General features: G+C 33.3%; 1 protein-coding gene across 3 annotated transcripts in view; it reads right to left on the bottom strand.

Annotated features, from left to right (window-relative positions):
* LOC118194134 (F-box/WD repeat-containing protein 1A-like) overlaps positions 1–19,529 on the bottom strand; it is a 133,023-nt gene extending 113,494 nt beyond the window's left edge. For all 3 annotated transcript variants that reach the window (XM_085807277.1, XM_035365316.2, XM_085807276.1), the window contains exon 1: positions 19,373–19,529. In XM_085807277.1, coding sequence (XP_085663403.1) covers positions 19,373–19,417 — 45 coding nt within the window. In that variant the 5' untranslated portion in view covers positions 19,418–19,529. The remainder of the gene's footprint in view (positions 1–19,372) is intronic.
* Between the last annotated feature and the right edge of the window lie 784 nt (positions 19,530–20,313).

The raw sequence follows: 20,313 nt of genomic DNA, 5'->3' as shown, positions 1-20,313 counted from the left end.
TTGCCTGGATTCAAACCCAGGTCGAATAACTACAAGTATTCAGCAGTCTTAATGCCTAGGCCACTGGTGGGATACTTCCATGTTACGTTAATGTATACTTATTACGTTATTTATAATTGTTTATAGATCTACTTCTTTCTTAATTTGTGACCCTGAAAAGGGATAGTTATGTTTTTAGTTTGTGTCCTTAAAAGGGGCTTATTTTAAACTGAGGTATTCAATTCCACCAAGATTATCAGCTGGAGAATGAACTATCCAACTCTATGTACCAATCAAATATATGCTTCAGGAACAAATTTTTCCTCATTACCAGCAAGGACAACTATGCATCATAAGAAGAAACTACATTTTTCCTGAAGAAGAAACTAAACCTGTTGAAAGGCCACTGAAAAAGGTTCTCTTAGCACTTTTTATGGTCATATCCTGCCAAATTTTGGTTTCAGAGTGCCCAAAATTTACCCATGTTTTATCTCTATAATAAATTGCTCAATTCTATATATGATACACAATATATTTTCACATCTATTAGATATATGTGACTCCAGTACCAAAAATCATACCATGCAGTGAAAACTGACTGGCATTTTTTTATATGCAAATAATAAATCATTCCTAATTTGTCCTACTGCGCAAACAAACATATTTGGCAAATCAGCTTTACCATTTATAACTCTATCCACTTTCTGCACCATAGAAATTTTATTCCGCTAAAAGTGAACTTTTCTTTGCACTGTTGCTAAAGTTAACTCATTATATTATTTAATTTAGGTTTATGTACTGACTTTCAGAAATCATTTCTTGAGCCAGAATCAAAATTCCACCATTTTCCTTCAGTTTCAATATCATGCAATTGCTTGTCACAGAAACACCAGTCAAATCAGCAATAAAAATAAAAATTATCAAGTTTATTACAAAAATGTTCCTGTAGTTTGACCAAAAACATTCATAATGATAAGTTTAGCAGAAATACATAGCGTTTTTCTAGCTTTAGGAGGTTGGAATTTGTATACATATGTTGAAGATGAAGCAGACACAATAACAGTTTTTTTCTCCTCACTAGATTGATTCGGAGTGAATGAATGAATGCTTTAATTGCTTTTGTCAGCAAGTGTGGGGCATGGACCTTATAAGAGATAGACTAACCCAGTGGGCGGGGCGCGCGTCACCGACATGTCGGCAAGAAAGAGTAGGGACGATTTGGCTTACTTTAACACTGAAACCTATGGTGTTTGTATCACATAACTCTTTTTAATTATTAAATGTGATACGTTGTATAGTGATGAGATTATGAAAGCCACAGTTTTTTCCAACTAGGATTCAATATATCTCATTAAAGCACTTTTTACTGCATTTCGCACATTTTTTTCACGCGTAATTCTTCTACAAACATCTTTACTTTGGTAAAACGGTAAAAACTCTAAGCACAAAATTTATGAACTTAATTTTGTGTAAAAATAAAGTAAAATTAAATAAGATTGATAGTACATGGTGCTTTGAAATAACTAAGGTAAAATTAAACAAGATCTGATAATCTTTTTTTAATCTAATGAACATTTTCAGGCAGTGATTTTCCAAACTATAATAACATTACAAAACGATCATATTTATTTGATTATGTTATCATTAAATTATTAACATTAAAGTGGATTAGTTATTTTAATAATTCAGAAAATTCACAGCATAAAATTTTCTGAGCGTAATGAAGGGGGAAAAAAAAAAAAAAAGATAAAATAAAATCTAGAAGCACTCAGATTTTATATTACGCGCGAAAGGAACCTTTTTTTAAAGTTTTGTGTGTTACCTATATTTATTGAATATCATGTTCTTCGCCCGTAAACCACATACATTTGAAAACAGCATACCTTTAGAATTTCCGCACTGGAGATAAAACTGTTATTTTCCGTACAGAGCTCGCTCAGAACTCGTTGAGTTTGTTAATAAAAAATTCCTTAAAGTTTTACAAAATATGAAAAAGATTAAAACAAATTCGAAATTCAGCCGTCCAGATGCCCATGTTCGGGTGGAGGATTACATTATTCAAAATTTTATGGCTCTAGATACCGTTGTTTTTGTCACAGTGCGAGAAACATACATTTATTCATGCAGATTCTTCATTATTTAATTTCTTTACATATAATACAGGGCGATAATATTTGGTAACAACAATTTGCAAGGAGACACAGACATTTATAGTAAAACAGCGCAAAATGCCGCTTCGAAACTAACAGCATTTCTAGGCTACCTCCCCTTTGGGCTAATAAATTAAATTAACAGTAAATTTTAAAAAAATCTTACGCTGAACTAAAAATAAATTAAAAAATAATCACTATAAAATCAAGCAAAATTAATTATGACGGTTAAATACAATTTTAATATTAGAATTAAATGTATAAAAATTTTTAAGGAGTCAAAAGTATTTATCACTATGATGTATTATGAAATATAGTTGAAATAAATTTCTTTTATAGAAATTGTGCTATAATACTCAACTATAATTTTAAAAAAGCAGCACAATTTATAATTTTAAACAAAACTTTCAAAAATTCGTTTTTAAATATTTTAGTATTTTTTACTTATTTACACCAATAAAAAGCATAAAAATTGCAAGAGAAAAATCCTTGTTTGAAATTTTCTATTAGTTCAGATTTAAAATATTATTTTCTAGCAATTTTCTATTAGTTCAGATTTAAAATATTATTTTCTAGCATTCTGTTAATTCAGATTTAAAATATTATTTTCTGAAAGAAGTAGTTATAAATTTCCTTACAGCATAGGAAAAGCTAAAAAAATATCCAGTCCTGAAAGCATGTAATAGCTTTATAATTATTTGGAACGTTAATTATGCTTGATAAATATGCTAAATTTTTATAAACCAATCTCAATTTCAAAATTAAAAATATGTAGATATTGTAATTTGTGAAATGAGGCGCTACAGACAGCTTTATCTTGACAATTATACACACTGCAATAGGCAACCAATGGTAAATTTCTGCATGTCGTCCCTACTCCTCCGGATGTGATCAAGGTGACAGCCGGCAATGCCTCAGACGAGGGAGAAACCCCGTTTGGGTTAGTCTATTTCTTATAAGGTCCATGGTGTGGGGTGAGACACCACCGTTTCAAGTAAGAGATGAGACCAGGGTTGCTGGAATTTGCAGTTTTGCCAATAATGCCTTCCAATTTGTCATCAAATGATTGATATGCTATTAGCAAACTTTTTAGTAAGACGTTGCATGCAACATAAGCTATAATTTCACATATTTTTTCATTCCATTCTCTTTGCTCAACAATATTTAAATTTCACAGCGTAATTTCTAAAATACAACTTCTTGAAATAGTAGAACTATATTCTACAGCAGATGCATATATTTTCTACTATATCCAGTATTCTCAACTTAGGTTGATCACTAATATAGAAGTACAGTACAAAGTCCGTAATCCAGACGTCCATTATCCAGAACGATTTATAATCCAGACCTCAAAGCCACAAACGTTTTTGTATGCTTTACGCATGCGTGTAATGCATTTACTCATGTGCATTTAATGTATAATGGACGGTATAAACTAGGCTAAAATTATCTTTACTGATTTTAAGGCATTTCAGTTAATGTTGCAGATTGCGCTGTTCCTTAATCTTCTAATTGAATCCGGCTTATTACTTTTCGCAGACTGTTAGAGCAATTTTATAAAAGTTAAGCTTGAACTTTCGATTATGTCAAAAAAGAGTTTCCAATTCTGGAGCTGCCAAAGGATCTACAAAGCGAAAGCATGTTTCGATGTCCATCAAACAAAAAGTGGAATTGCTGCAAAAAATATATACAGACATATCTGTCTCAAAATTATGCGAGGAGTACGACATTGGAAAGTCAACTGTAGATGACATAAGCAAAAAGAAAAAGGAACTTTTTGAATTTTTTGTGGATTCCGACACCCCACTTGCAATGAATAACAGAAAAAGGGTTCGTTATGCTAAAAGTGACGATCATGACAAAGTGATGATTGAATGGGTCGGACAGTGTCGCAACGAGGGCATGCCATTGACAGGTTCAATGCTAATGGCTCAAGCCAAAATATTTCATGAAGAAATGAACTTAAACACTGAGTGCACATATTCGACAGGTTGGTTAACTAAATTTAAAAATTGCCATAGTAAAAGACAATTAAAAATTTCAGGGGAAAAAGCTTCAGCTGATACTGAAGCTGCTGAACAATTTGCAGATGAATTCATTGAACTCATTACTAGTGAACAATTATCTCCAGAACAAATTTACACCACTGATGAAAATGGTCTTTTCTGGCAATATGTACCGCGGAATACCTTGGCAACGTCTACAGAAAAGGCTCCAACTGGTGTCAAAGATTCCAAAGTGAGACTAACAATTTTAGTGTGCGCAAATGTTGCAGGAACGCACAAGTGAAAACTTTTCGTAATCGGAAAACATGCACGACCTCGAGCATTTAAAGGAGTAACGATTTTCCCAGTTATATATCGTGCAGATAAAAGAGCATGGATGACACAAGTGTTGATGAGTGATTGGTTTGAAAATCATTTTATACCCGAGGCTTGGCGACATTTGAATTCGGTTGGTTTACCTGATGGCTCAAAAATAGTCCTGATTGTTAACAACTGTTCGGCGCATACTTCACTTAAAGTTTTAGTGAAAGATAATGTATCTGTATTATTCTTCCCTTCAAATCGTATGTCTACCATTCAGCCTATAGATATGAGAATAGTGCACGCACTGAAATGCAAATATAAAGTAGCATTTTTAAAATCTATGTTAAATTTCTTGAACACTTTCAGGACTTTTTGAAATTGTTTAGCATATAATCTGCTGTGTGGAGCATCGCAAGATCGTGGGAGGATGTGTCTCCAGATATGTTGAAAAATGCTTGGCATAATTTATGGCCAGCTACCATATTTCATGGTGAGGATGATGAAGATGATAGCCGCAAATATGAAGGTTTTCGGACATCGCAAACTAAAGGCAAAATTTTCCAGTTATTGGATTTTATAAAGAAATGTGGAGAAGCGGTAATAAATGAAGTCGATATAACAGAAGTTTTTCATTGCGACGACAATGCCCCAATCATCAATCAATTAACGGATGGCGAAATATATAGTATGGTTCTAGATCCAGAAAATACCGCTTTTGATAGTGAAGAAAGTGACAGAGTGTTTATTGAAAACGAAAAAATTTCAATTGGCAATATAGTCGGTATTCTCGACACAGCAATTACAGGACTTGAGCAGTGGAACTTTGTAACTGAACAACAAATTATGTCCGTTTATAGAATTAAAGAGAAAGCGTTAGCAGAAAAAATGAAGCAACTTAAACAACTTACATTGAAAGAAATGTTTAATAAAGTAAACAAATAAATATTAAGCTTTTTTTTTTTTTTTTGGTAAATTTTGATACCCTTTAGATCATAACTGCGGTTTCATATTTTTAATTGTATAATTTCTGCATGCCATCTTACCAGATTCAAATTGATGATCTATAATCCGGAAAAACCCCTAATCCGTAATCGCTGAAGTCCCGACGAGTCCGGATTACGAACTTTGTATTGTATCAACTTTCTGAGGGGGGAATCTGCTGGAGAGGAGCTCTATTTAAATAGCATTTATTAGACTTGTGTAATTAGTTTTACTCTTTGTTTTATTAAATTTTCATACATTAGCATGATATTTAGATCGTTAAAAAACATAAGGATACAAAATATCTTCAACAATAAATTAATATATACAAAGTAACAGAAATTCTCATGATTGGATAAATGCACCTATCTTGCTCACTGGGTTAATTAAGATGTATAGTAAAAGCTCAACTACTCAGTATTCAATTAACTAGAAAGCTTAAGTAACTGGAATATTTTAGAAGTTCCGAAACTTTATTTCCTCTACGAAAAAGTAAGCAAATGAGAGACTTTGTAAAGCCATTATAAACACATAGAGACACTCTTGCCAAGCAGCATGATTTAGTGGCAAAAGTGGGTAAGCATGATGTCACAACACAATCATAAAGCGCTGTTCACACTGGGATATATCGAAGCTAACGACCACATCCGATGCAACCAACACAGCCGAACAGCTAGAAAAAACCAGTTTTTTGTCACTACAGACCCAGCTGAAAAATCTGAACTTCATGCAAAACGAAGCTAGTCGATACATGGAACCCACCATTCAGGAGAGTATTTCAAATCATCAGCAGCAGCAGAAGCGCACTAAGTTCAATAAACAACATGGTGAGGACATGAGTGAAGATTGTAGTTTAATCGCCGAAATCCAGCGACATCCAGTTATATTTGATAATCGACTTAAGGACTATAAAAATAAAATAAAAAAATAATGCGCTTGGATGATGATTGCAGATCATCTCCATCGGAATGGTAAGTAATTTTCTTTTCTCTACATTTTGTTTAGATTTTGAATTCGGACTATTAATTGAATTACTGATATCGATAATCTCAGATAATATATCTAATTGTATTATAAAGTTAGCAATGGAATTAAAAGTAGTGAAAGCAAAGCATAGACAAAAGCTTTAATGTAATATTTTTCTTTCTTCTAAACTTTTCTCCTCATAAAAAGAAAGGTACTGTTTATTGCCTCATAAAATAAAATGATTCACATTAACTTTAGAAACTGCATTCGCTAATCATTTGGAATGAAAATACTGATAATAATAATTAAATAATAACAATAAAACATGTTTTTATTTTTCAAAATTATTTTTGATGATTTGGAACCTGTATACTTAATGACCAAATTTTGAACAAAAGGAAAGGATAACCCCTTGCCATACTTAATTAGTCAGCCCACAAAAGAATAATATTTATTATATAATATAGATATTTAGCATTCACATTTTTTCAAATAATGATAATTATCTTAATATTTTAACTTTTACTGCTTTGAAATAAGTTCTAGAAAACTGTACTTAATTGTGTTCCAGTTAATGAAATATGTCATTTCCTAATTTTGCCTTGTAAACAGTTTGGGACAATGCTTTTAAACAATAAGTTATAAGGTATTTCTCTTACATTTCTAGAGTGCCTTACTGGTGTAGTGGTCAGCACACTGAGCCGGTATTTCAGAGGTCCGTAGTTCGATTCCTGACGAAGGCGTTTGCTAGTTTTTCATCTTGCCTGCTTCTGAAAAATATCTAATGTCTCTACAGTGGCGCCTGAACTAAAAGGGTGTTGGATGAGGATTCTCCACGCCCAGGATCTGGCGCTTGGGTCCCCTAAAAACCCCAGTCACCCTTTAAAAGAGCGAGTATATAAGGTATTTCTCCCGCCTTCCTAGCGTACCTTCGTGGTGTAATGGTTCTGCATGCTGGGCCGGTATTCCAGAGGTCCGTGGTTCGATTCCCGGCGAAGGTAGATGCTATTTTTCATCTTTCCTGCTTCCAAAAGTATATCTAATGTCTCTACAAAGTCCTTATAATTCTCTCGTAGTTGAGGTAGCAAAGCAGAATGATTGCCATGAACTGCTCTCTGCAGGTAAATGGATTTCACCCACTCACTTCGTGGCTTTTTTACTAGTCTAATATAATACATATGCTGCAAGAAGAAAACTGAACAACAAAATACATTTTCGTTGTTTTCTGCTCACTATACGTTTCAATCAAACCATTTAAAAAAAAAAAAAAAAAAACGTCGCTCAGTTTTCGCTCTATCACTCAAAGATTCACGGCGGAAGACTGTCTGCTACGAAATGTAAACAAATGAAAGCGTGTGCGATCTTCTACTCTCTTACTGGCTGTTGCTAGTGGATGCTTCCAGTAAGTGTGAACGAGCTAGGTTAGGTAGAGCTGTGTTCTATGGGATGGTTAGCTCCGATAGCGTCATTGAGTATCAAGTGGGAACAGCCCTTAAGACCTTTGTCTTAATTTTATCTAAACCTCATTAATTATTAATAAGCTAATTTGATTTTTGTAAAGACGGGTGTAAGTTAGCTACCATTTATCCCTCACATTTTGAGAAAGCGATAAGAATTAAGGATCTGTCTTTTACAGAACATCATATAGGAGAGTATTTTGAAAATTCCAGGACTGTTGCATCAAGAAGAGTGTGCATTAATGAGCATGGTATCGAATTTATTTGAAAGCAGATTAACAAAAGTTACGCAATGTGAAAAATTATGAAAAGCCATTCAAAACTTTTACATACTATATTCATAACTCGCATCTGTTCACTATTTAACTAAAGAAAGGATCTGTTCGTTATCTAAATAAAGAAAGGATCTGTTCGTTATCTAAATAAAGAAAGGATCTGTTCATTATCTAAATAAATAAGATCTGTTCCTTTGAACTTCTGCTAGACTGATATGCATAATTGTTTAATTGACAGGATTTCATTATGGGGTATGATGTTTTAATTTCATAAGTTTAAGGAAATGCGTCATAAAATACATCTGCTTTCATGCTTGAAATGCTTTTTTGCTCTTGAAGTCTTATATCATTTCAAATGCAGGCTTTGAAGTTTATATTTAAATAAGATGAATATTTTCATTATTTTAGAGAGAAAACTTCTTCAATTGATTTGGTTTTTCGACTAAAAATTTCACTCTTTACATGCTTAACTTTCTGGAATTTTCATGGCATTTGGAATTTCATGAACTTTCCTAATAGTCAAGTTTTTGCTGTATTTAGATTTTTGAGTATATTTCTCTTAAAGAGGACAGTTTTGCTCCAAATACAAATGTTGGCATGATATATAACTAAATGGTTGCAAATCTAAGGATACATAATGCTTCATGAGAAAAATAACTACTATAATGTCTTGAAGAAAGGCCACAGCTGCATACACCACACACACGAGGAAAATGTTGAAAGAAAAACTAAAATTGTTTAGAAATGCTGCATCAGCATAAATAAATTATGTGTGGCATCACAGCGAATGTCACAGACTCAAACTCTCAACCTATGTCGTGATATATGGCATTATCAGTTACAAAATGTACATAAAAGGAAACTGTAACTAAAAAATAAATTATGGGTAAAAATACTGAAAATATACTTACGTTCATGAATGGACTTATATTACCCACTAAAGAAGTCATTATATGTAATACTCACACTATGTTATAAAAAACATTGCAACAACAAAATACTAAATTGAAAGATAGAAGATTTTAAATTTTACTTCTGTTAGCAAAAATATTTACAGCAAATTGTACGACACACAAAGCCATTAAAATCTGATTCTTCACTATCTGAATTTAAAATATTTAGCAAATCCTTATAGTTTAACCCTTTCCGGCACGCTACTCTTTAAAGTTGGAATTTTACAAAAAAAAAAAAAAAAAAAAAAAAAAAAATTGCAGGGCAGTCTATTTAGGCTTAGAAGAGTATACAGGTATAATTTTACAAAGATTGCACAAACCGTTTCCATTTTGTGGGTGTGTTCGAAGTGAACACACTGAGTCGCGATAAGTGAGCATTGCTGCGAAGCAAGTATTATAGTAAAATACTTTGTCTATGATTTAAAAACAGTAGAATCTGATCTCTGCAGCAGATTTAGCATAACCCAGGGTGCACCACGGGGAGGCCTGCTACTCTACACCCCCCCCAAAAAAAAAAACCAGGATCATTGCTTCGGCAATGCTGAGGCCTCTCCTAACCATTTACACAATTTAAAAATTTTAAAGAAAAATAATTAAAATACTATAATATTTACAATTAATTATTGACTAGAAAAAATAATTATTAAATATATATACAGAGGCTGTTTGCACATTTTTTAGACGATTTTGGTAGGCGGTAATAAAAAATCGTTTGCTGCAAAAGAAGTAATTGCAATTGTACTATGCTTTTAAAGTCAAAATTATCGTCTGTGGCTTGAAAGTTTTGTTTTTATTCAAAATGGCGAATTTAACAAAGCAGTTTTTCGAAGGCTACATTTACTCTCTTTCCGAAGAGAAATATGCATACTCCGTTATCCAAAAACGATGTGAGAGTCATGGTTCTGTGATATCTAAAGCGTCAATAGGTGATATCATCAACAAGAAAGGAAAAAAATGTCAAATTGGAGCCTCAAGTGGGACAAAGATTCCAAACAAGTATCCAAGGAAAAAACGGACATCTTCGATTATTGCAAAGGTACGTTGTTTAATGTTAAAAGAAAACCCAACTAGTCAAAGGACAGTTGCAAAATCATTAAAATGCTTGGTGTCCACTGTAAACAAAATGATAAACGTTGATTTAAATCTTAAGAAAGCGGAAAAACGCAATGTGCATCGTCTTCTTCCAAAGCATATCGCTCAATGCAGGACACGCTACAGAATTCTATATGAGAAACACTTATCCAAAGAAAAATGGAAAACTATTATCACAAAAGATGAAGCATGGGTGTATTTAAATGATTGTAACAAAAAAAGAGCCATTTATTATCATAAAAGGGGAGAAAAAATTTAAGTACATGGTTCAAAGAATCGAAAGAAAGTTTTTCTAAGGGATTCATGATTGTTGCTGGTTTTTCTTATAATGGCAAGTTAAAAATAAAGAAAGTGCAAAAAAATGTCAAGATTAACTCCAAATTCTATCAGGAACATATTTTATCGCCAATTTTTCTGAACAAAATACCATCGCTTTACCCACAGTGCCATCAATCTGTGAGACTCCATCAGGACAAAGCTAGCAGTCAAACATCAAAATCCACTGTAAATTTCCAAAACGAAATGGAACAAAAAATTGGTATCAAGACCATACCCTTCACTGATATCCCTACTAAATCTCCTGATGTGTCACCCATGGATTTTTGTGCTTTCGGACTTTTAAAAACTGCATTATCCAAACGTTGTCCCAAAACCCTAACAGGACTCTGGAAAGCTGTTCGGGAAGAATGGGATAGAATACCTCTTCTGCCACTTCAAAAGGCATTATTATCCTGGAAATTGCGGTGTTGAAAGATAGTTCAGAATAAGGGATGTCAAATAGAACATTTAAAACACAAGAATTTTATGTAACTTAGTTTTGTGAATACAATATACATCATCTAAAAAATGTGTGAACAGCCTCTGTACAAATTAAAATCTACAGAAATGAAAACTAAGCATACTATGCACGATGAAAGCAATAGAAAAAAAGGGGTCTGCTCTCACTGAAAATCAAATAGCTAACTGAAAACTGAGATCTTCAAAACCAAAAACAGAAAAGAATAAAAACAAATATAAATACATCTGCGCTCTCAGCCTCCCCCGTGTTTGAAGCACGAGACCACATTCTGTGACTCACTCCCACGTGACTGGCGCTACCAGTACAGGGTGTTCAGTCCAAACACACCATACACTGAAGGCTTCACTATACGCAATATTTCAAAGATAAAAATTAAAAGTAATACAGAATAGGCAGATTAGCATACGAACAGCAAAATTATATAATGATTTTTTTCATTGATATTCTTTATATTAAAAAAAAAAATCTGAAACATTTCTTTGAAAAATCAGTGTCTTTAAAAACAAAATATATCTCAACGTTAATGATTTGCTCGTACGGTGCTGCCGTCTATTATTCATAAAAGAGATTAAAAGTAACCATTAGCGTAGTTTTCGTGATATTTATCAATTATTTTCAGTGTCTAAAGAGGGAATATTTTTGGTGTGTTCACACCGAACAGGGTTAAAGGCCTGCCAGAAAGTCACATTCATCCTCTTGCTTTACAACTCTTATTTGGGAATATAATTTCCGATTCTTTTATTCCTGGTCATATTGATAATATTTCCACTGATTTCCATACACTTCTTATCCATTTCGCAACTTCTTCACATGATTTACACATTTTGCTGCTTTTGGTATAACATGAGTAAGCCTTTATTCATACAACACTCTCACCATTTTGGATATCAGCTTTGAAGGATTTATTAATGAATTTTTGGTGATAAGATTTTTGTCAAGCTACTAGGAATTACAGCTAGACTCACAGACAATTTATTGATACCTAGTTTTCACTGAATCAAGTAAATGAGAATGCACAGAATCCACAATCCTTTCGCCTGGGAAAAAAAAATCCCTTAAGATACTGGCAAACATTTTGTAGCTACTCATGCACTATTGTTTTGCACATCCATTCATTCTCTTTTACAGAAATAATTGTGCCATTAGGAAAATCTCTCTTCAGAAAAGTTTCCTTTAACAACCATCAGCCTGACTCCATTTACTGCACAAGCTAACACGTATACAAATGAAATTCTTTCATGTCCCATTATAAAAATGGATACAGTTTTTGTACCAGTTTCATCAACAGTTCTGTTTGCAGGACATTCAAAAGCTAAAGGTCAGAATTTTTTCCTCGACAATAATATTTCGCACATATTTTAGAAAAGATGCTTTCTTATCCTGCTGTCTGCTGGTAACTGTTGCTTCACTATTCTTCCTGATATGCACATAAATTATTGTCTTTTCATAAGTCTGCTACACCAGCAAGATTTTTCCTTTTAAATCATTTATGTTCATTTGTTGCACTATAAATTCTGCTTGTAAGCAAATTTTTATAATCAAAACTGCCATTCCTTTTCCCACAGCAGATTTAAAATAGAAAGGGGAGGGAAGATGATGGGTCTCGAAAGATTTATCAAGGGACAGAGAACAAAGGCCATTCAAATTGATGTGAATGCTGATTTGAACAAGGGAAGAATGTAAATGTTCCGAAATCACGTTTAGGGAAATTAAAACACGTATGTCCATTTGAAGAGAAAACATAAACATAACAAAATCCACAGAAAGCAACTGGGTGGTCTTCTGTGTGGGGACAGAACCTAGGCTATCCAAACTTTAAGTGCAAGTAAGCACTGCATCAGTAGAAACACCACACCCACTGAAAGTTTAAGTTTTAAACACTTCAATACCATGGTGTTTCTTCTGGAAATTACAGTATTTTACATACAATTTATTTATCAAATGCCTGGCCATTGACCATCAGATCATTAGGCAACGAGCTCTCCAATGCATCTTTGCAATATAGTCCAAACTCGTAAGTGCAGAGCACATGTCTAGATGAGCAGCATCCATGACTTGTCCAGAATCACACAAAGCACATAAAAGTGAGGCAGTCATTTTAAATGAGCACCAAGGCAGTCATGTCTAGTCAATAGTCTAAAACTCAGCCACAGCAGTAGCAAGAGGAGAGTCCGAGACACAGTTGGCTTTTAATAGCACCCTTCATTACCTATTTTCAGTAGCACTAACAGCAACATTACAAAAGGTTTTTTATAAATCCTATTGATTTCAAGTTTAACAGAGTGAAGAGATAGGTCTCTGGAAGACCTTTGGAGAATATTCATACTTTTTTTTTTTTTTTTTTTTTTGTCAAATGTTCTGGCATCTGATTTCCCCAGAGGCCACAATGTGATGGCAACCACTGGAAAGCACACTTTGTCTGAATTCTGCTCAACAGCACCCAACAGCTCTGGACACAAGCACTTTGTTTTCCTAGGTTACTTGCTAAGGCCTGAAGAGCAGAACTTGAGTCTGATAAAATTACAGCCTTATCAAGAGGAGAGAGATGGGCAGAAAGCTGTTGAAGGACTAAACGGATGGCCTCAATTTCACTGTAAAAATGGGTTGTAATGAGAGCCAACATGTAGGTAAAAAGAAAACAGATCACAGAAGACACCGAAATCCAAAAGGGCATCATCATATTTTACATACAATTAAATGTATAAAATGTTTAATTTGCTCAAAGCCAAGGCTGTGCATTATGTTGAATTAATGCAATACTCTGGGTAAAAGTATTTTTACGGGTACCACTTGGCGAAACTTGGAAATTTTTGGCGGTACATGGATACCAAGTTTGTGCAATTCCTTGACTTGCTATTTTGGCTTGTGTAGCGGTGTAATGGCACACTTCCTTGACTTTATCCATGTACCCATTAACCTATTTTCACTTAAAAATATCAGAGAATTGCACAAACTAAGCTTTGCGCACTCCCTTTGTCCATGTACACATCGACCTATATTCACTTAAAGAGTCAAAGGAGCAACCAACAAAAAAATATATAATCTCAATAAACTACATTTTAAATAAAACAATGAAATAACATAAAAAAGGAAATACATCTTTGCACTACACAAAAGAAATATCCACTTACCTTATTTACAAATTAAGACGTCTTTAGTCAAACAAAATTCCTTAACAGCATCCAAAAACTTCCTAAAATTATCTGAACTAGATTCTGTATATTGGCATCGTAAAAAATATCCTCCATAATGACATTCAACCGCACGCATTTACGATGTTCAACTGTACGCATTTCCGACCATTCGACCATACGCATTTCCTTCCTACAAACAGGACACCTAATAATGGCTACTAAGTAAACCTTCATTTACACAACAATCAAGTAATGCTGTTTTTCCCTTTCTTTCCAAATCGCACAGAAACTTCAAATTAATCTTTCCACATTCGGCCACTTTACCATCTAAACCACAAAACAAGCAATATACTTCCTAACCAACACATACACCACAAGCTCCTAGGAATTTGACGCATACACATACACACAGGCTCTTAGGAATTTGACGCAATCATTCAGCCGATTATATCATAATAGGGTTTCCATATCATTCAACTACTCAGGCTACCATAAATGAAATAACAACTTGGCAATAAATGAAACAACAACTTGGCGATAAATAAAACAAAACCTTAACGATAATACAAGGGGTACCCTTCTCTCTACTCTAACCATTCTCTGATATTTTTTTTTAATGAAATCAGATCATGGTGCACATGGGGAGAATGAAACTGTTGTTTCCCCATGCACAGAGCAATCAGTTTTCTCGCTTTGAAAACAACAAAGAATTCCACAAATTCAGCACCACACACAGCTTTGGCACTGTGCACATTAAACACTGTATATATTATTATCAATCAGAGTTTCATAATGTGATATGAATACATTAGCACATCTCACACACATTCGGTGACTGGCGCCCTGTTAATAGAAAAGTACTGATTTTATTATATATTTCAGCCTTGTGAAGCAATAGGGCTTAGAGTAGATTGAAAGGTGTCCATTGGATTATCGCTAAGTTGTTGTTTCATTTATCATCAAGTTGTTGTTTCATACATGGCCAAATTGTTATTTCATTTACGGTAACCTCAGTAGTTGAATGCTATGGAAACTCTATTATGACATAATTGGTTGCGTAATTGCGGTGAATTTGAACGATGGGACGGATTTTGGGTAAAACGTACATTATTATTTTGTGCTTTACATGGTAAAATGGCCGAATTTTGTAAGATTAATTTGAAGTTTCTGTACAATTTAGAACAAAAAGGAAAAAAGCATTAATTGACTGGTTTGTAAATGAAGGTTTACTTAGTTGCCATTATAAGTGTCCTGTTTGTAGAAAGGAAATGCGTATGGTGAAACATCGGAGGATACCTGCACTACGGAGGATATTCTTGACTTATTTTTGTGAAGGAATTTTGTTTGACTGAAGACAGGGAAATCTGTAAATAAGGAAAGTGGATATTTCCTTTGTGTAGTGCTAAGATGAATTTCCTTTTTTATGTTATTTCCTTCTTTGAATTGGTATTATGTATTTTTTGTTGGCTGCTCCTTTGATTTTTGTAACTGAATATAGATCGATGTGTACATGGACAAAGTCAAGGGAGTGTGCAATGACTAGTTTGTGCAATTCTCTCATGTTTTTTTAAGTGAAAATAGGTCATTGTGCACATAGATACGGAGTTTATGAAAAAATTCTTTGACTTGTTATTTTGGATTTGTGTAGCAGCAATTTTTGGCAGCTGCTACATAAAGCCAAAATAATTGCACAAACTTGGTGTTCATGTACCGCCAAAAATCGCCAATTATCGACAAGGGGCACCCGTAAATATATTTTTAAAGCAATAGGTTGTTAATGCAAATTTTTTTGGCGAACCAGCAGCTGAGCAGTAAAAGGCTACTGAACACTGGTAGTTCAGTCCAGAGCTTGAGTCCTGGCAAACAGGCTAGCTGCAAGAGTGCTTTCGTGGTTTTCCCAATGTGTAATGTGTGACAGTCTTCCTTAAAAAATCCTACACTGAGCATCCCTCCGTGTGGCACAGCACATAATTAATTTTTTTTTTAAAAAAATATAAATTATTTGTAAACTCTTATGCAGAAATTTTATTCTTTTTGCTTTAGCAATCTAATTCTATTTTTCAAATTTTGTAATTCATAACACAGAATAAATTCTATAATCAAAATGATACAGAATAAATTCTCAAAATGATTAAATAGCTATAAAAATTAACCAAATACTATCAGCAAAAAGATTATTAAAAGTCACAACCAAATGAAAGAAAGACAGAAAAAAAAAAAATAACTATGCTTCCAAATGCGTAAAACATTAAATCAGAAATAACAACCTTTAGTAAAAAATACAGAAAATACACTGAATAAAAATGTTATAAAAATGGGTCATTATATGGTTGACTTATTACATCACAAGAGCATTGTTTCTATTGCAAATCTATGAATATATACCATGGCATTCCTACAATAATCTTTAGCTGTAACACAGTCTGACCAAAAAAACTGGCATTAACATTAACATTTATACAGTAAAAGTCGTTAATTCGGACACCCGTAATCCGGAATGATCTATAATCCGGACCTCAAAGCTAAAAACTTTCTGCGCTTGCGCCGCGTTGACACATACGCATAGGCGTTTACGCGTGCGCGTAAGACCTTTACGACTGCGCATATGCGTGTGCGCAAGTGCAGAATACGTTTTCGTGTGCGCGTTTAATGTATAACGGACGGTATAAGCTAAAATTATCTAATTATCTATTTCAGTTAATGTTGATGATTGCGTTGTTCCTTAATCTTCGAACTGGATCCGGCTTATTACTTTTTTCAGACTGTAAGAGCAATTTTATAAAAGTAAACTTGAACTTTCGATTATGTCAAATAGAATTTCCGATGCTGGAGCTCCCAAAGGATCTACAAAACGAAGTATGTTTCGATGTCCATCATACAAAAAGTGGAATTGCTGCAAAAAATGGATAAAGACATGAAGAAGGTGACAGAGAGGTTAGTGAAAACGAAAAAATTTCGATTGACAAGTTAGTCGGTATTCTCGGCACAGCAATTACGGGACTTGAACAGCGGAACTTTGTAAGTGAACAAGAAATTATGTCTGTTTATAGAATTAAAGAGAAAGTATTATCACATAAAACGAAGCAACTTAAACAACTTACCTTGAAAGAAATGTTTAATAAAGTAAACAAATAAATATTACGCTTTTTTTTTTTTTTTGTAAATTTTGATACCCTTTAGATCATAATTGTTCTTTATTTCATAAATTACGGTTTCATATTTTTAATTAAGAATTTCTGCATGCCATCTTACGAGATTTAAACTGATGATCTATAATCCGGAAAAATCGATAATCCAGAATCGCGGAAGTCCCGACGAGTCCGGATTAACGACTTTTGACTGTATTTACAAGCAATTAAAACAAAAATAAGAAACAGTAAAATAAATATCTCCAGGTGGAATATTTCACAAAGTTAAAAAAGTAAAATAAATACCTCAAGGTGGAATACTTCACAAAGTTAAAAAATGTAACTACGATAAGCTAAGAGAAAAATGACCATTGAACTATTCAGAATACGATGAATTTTTTTTCTGGTACATTGACCTTCCTACCTTTAAATTTGATGACATCAAAATACACAATGATGAAGATGGAAGAAATTCCATCTTCATCATTGCAAATATAATTCATCTTTGTCTAGCAAATATAATTAATTATCTTTGTCTAAAAAATCTAATAATACTTATGCCATCTAATTCGCTAGAGAAATGTAAGAGTTAATCACTACTGGAAGTGCATTTTGCCATTACTTTTCTTCTAGTTAATAAAAATGAGCAAAATTCTAAAGTCCTTTAAACATTTCATAAAAGTAATAAACTCTTTCCATAAAATACTAAACATGTTGCATTACAACAATGCCAAAAAAATAACAAGAACAGTAAATTAAATAACTCAAGTTGAAATATTTCACAAAGTTAAAAAAATGAAACTGCAGAACACTGTGATTATTAAAACAATTCAGACTTGCTAATGGTCATGACAGCTCTATTAATAAACAGGCAGACTGAACAAAAGCAAAGCCATTATCATGATTTCTCCAAAACACAGTTGTAAAGTGAACTGTTTTAATTTTTGGGGGGGGGGGGGGCGGGTAATCTAATTTCTCTGTGTTATTTATGTCGCTAGCTGTTCACTTAATCTACATAAACTTCAACTAGAATTGCACTCTTCCCACTTTATATTGTAATTTATTAATTATTTTAATTTTTGAATCACTGTTTACATGATTTTCTTTCCTTTTAACAAGAGAACACAATTTACTTCTATGAGCATGTAATTATAAGATTCCTTTGAAATGAAATAAAGCTTTGTTATGAAACTAGTACTGATCTACCTCTGAATTCTGCTAATTTTAACAGTAATTTGTTTCCAGATACTCAAAAAAAAAAAAAAAAAAAAAAAAAAAAAAAAAACCTCTATGTTAACATTTGCAGGTGAAAAAGCAGAATCCCCCACTACTTGGCGCGTTTTTAAGAATTGCACATATGCGGTATCCATGTACACGTCAACCTATTGTCATTTAAAAAAACATACCAGAATTGCACAAAAATGGCACTGTGCACACTCTTGACTTTATCCATGCACACATCGACCTATTTTCTTTTAAAAAGTCAAAGATAATTGACAAAAATCCAATTCTTCTTACTCTTGTAAAAAGCGCCAAACAAATAAGTGGGGGATTCCGCACTTTAGCCCATTTGCAAATATCGGCTGTAGAGCAAAAGATTTGAAAATTTGGCCACATTTCTTAATTCAACACAGAAGTATTCAAAATATGATACTTATCACTATAGAGTTTGTATTTTCTGGCACAAAATAAAGCTGCAAGTACTTGAAAAGGAAATAACGCATGCCACAAAACCCTTGCAAACAGAAAAGCTCATAATTTTTGTAATAATGAAACCTGTGAAAAGCACACCCAACCATACACAGCCACGAATTAAATAAAGAGTAGCGTTTAATATTTAGACAATATTTCTATGTCAAACAGATCATCAGTGACACATAATACGTTCGAAATAAGAATAGTGTTCAATTTTGAAGTTAATTTTTATATTTCTAAACACAAACTTAACATCCATTCCGATCAACATATCCCCCCTAAAATTCTAAAATTTGGCTTCTCTCTTATGCCTCTATCCCAGAACATTAATTTAATTATACTGTTTCATTCTGTGATGATTTATATGTAAAATGTAAAGCCTAATGTTTAATCTTTGTCTGCATTCATTGTAGATCTTTTTCTTATTGATGAAATAATACAGTGGAAAACCAACCTGGACTGGAACAGATATGTCTTCCGTCATGCTTGTAGTTTCCATGTTTTTAAAACAGAATATATATCTTTATATTTAGCTTAGCAAAGAGAAATTTAAGACACAAACACTCAAGGCGATAAACAAATCTACACTATCACAACAAAACAAAAACAAAAAAAAAAAAAAAAAAAACACCAATTCAGTATACATATATGACGTTAGTTCCTAATATTGTTGCCATAAAATCCGAAAAAAAACCCATATTTTCAATTATAAGTGAGTAAAAAATTAAAGAGGACGTTACAATTTAGAGAATTAAAAGCTTCCTTACACTATTCGTATAAGCTATACTAAATTGCATGCACTGAGTTAGATCCTAAACTTCACACTTTTTCCGGTTACTGTATCCGAGGAACTCATCCGAGGTCTGCGTCTGATAATGCAAATTGTCAAATAGCTTTATGTTCCAGTTAATGTTCTTTCTTTTTGGTAAAAATTCGTGCGACATTTATTTATGCACTCCTGCTCAAAAAAATAAATAACAAAGGCAAACCTGGAATCAAACAAAGACTATTCAATGATCCAAAAGGTTGATGTGGCATTGCTAGACCACATAGCAAACAATAAAGCAAAGACATACAAAAACACATATATTAGGACCATCGCATGGAGGAAGCCCAAATGGGTAGGAACAACCAAGGATGTTAGAATAGCCTCCTATTCTAACCTCCTTGGGAACAACAATAAATTCTCGTAACCGCTCTTTAGTCTTTAGCAATCTTGCTTTTAAGCAAGAAGAAAGGAGATAAGGACTTTGGCGAACGCCTTTTCCTCCAGTCCGTGAGGTTGGCTAGTAAACGACCCAACTTCGGAATTTTTAGATTGAATTGTTTACTAATTCTGCAGGAAGGAAGTATTGAATGTCCTCTTAATTGCAGAATTCGGCGATGTAGTTCATT

This window comes from Stegodyphus dumicola, chromosome X1, assembly GCF_044657685.1.
Source record: "Stegodyphus dumicola isolate Sdum_Otavi_A_Nest chromosome X1, ASM4465768v1".
Classification (NCBI taxonomy): Eukaryota; Metazoa; Arthropoda; class Arachnida; order Araneae; family Eresidae; genus Stegodyphus; species Stegodyphus dumicola.
The sequence above is the reverse complement of the archived record's forward strand: the minus strand, read 5'-3'. Positions and strand labels throughout refer to the sequence as shown.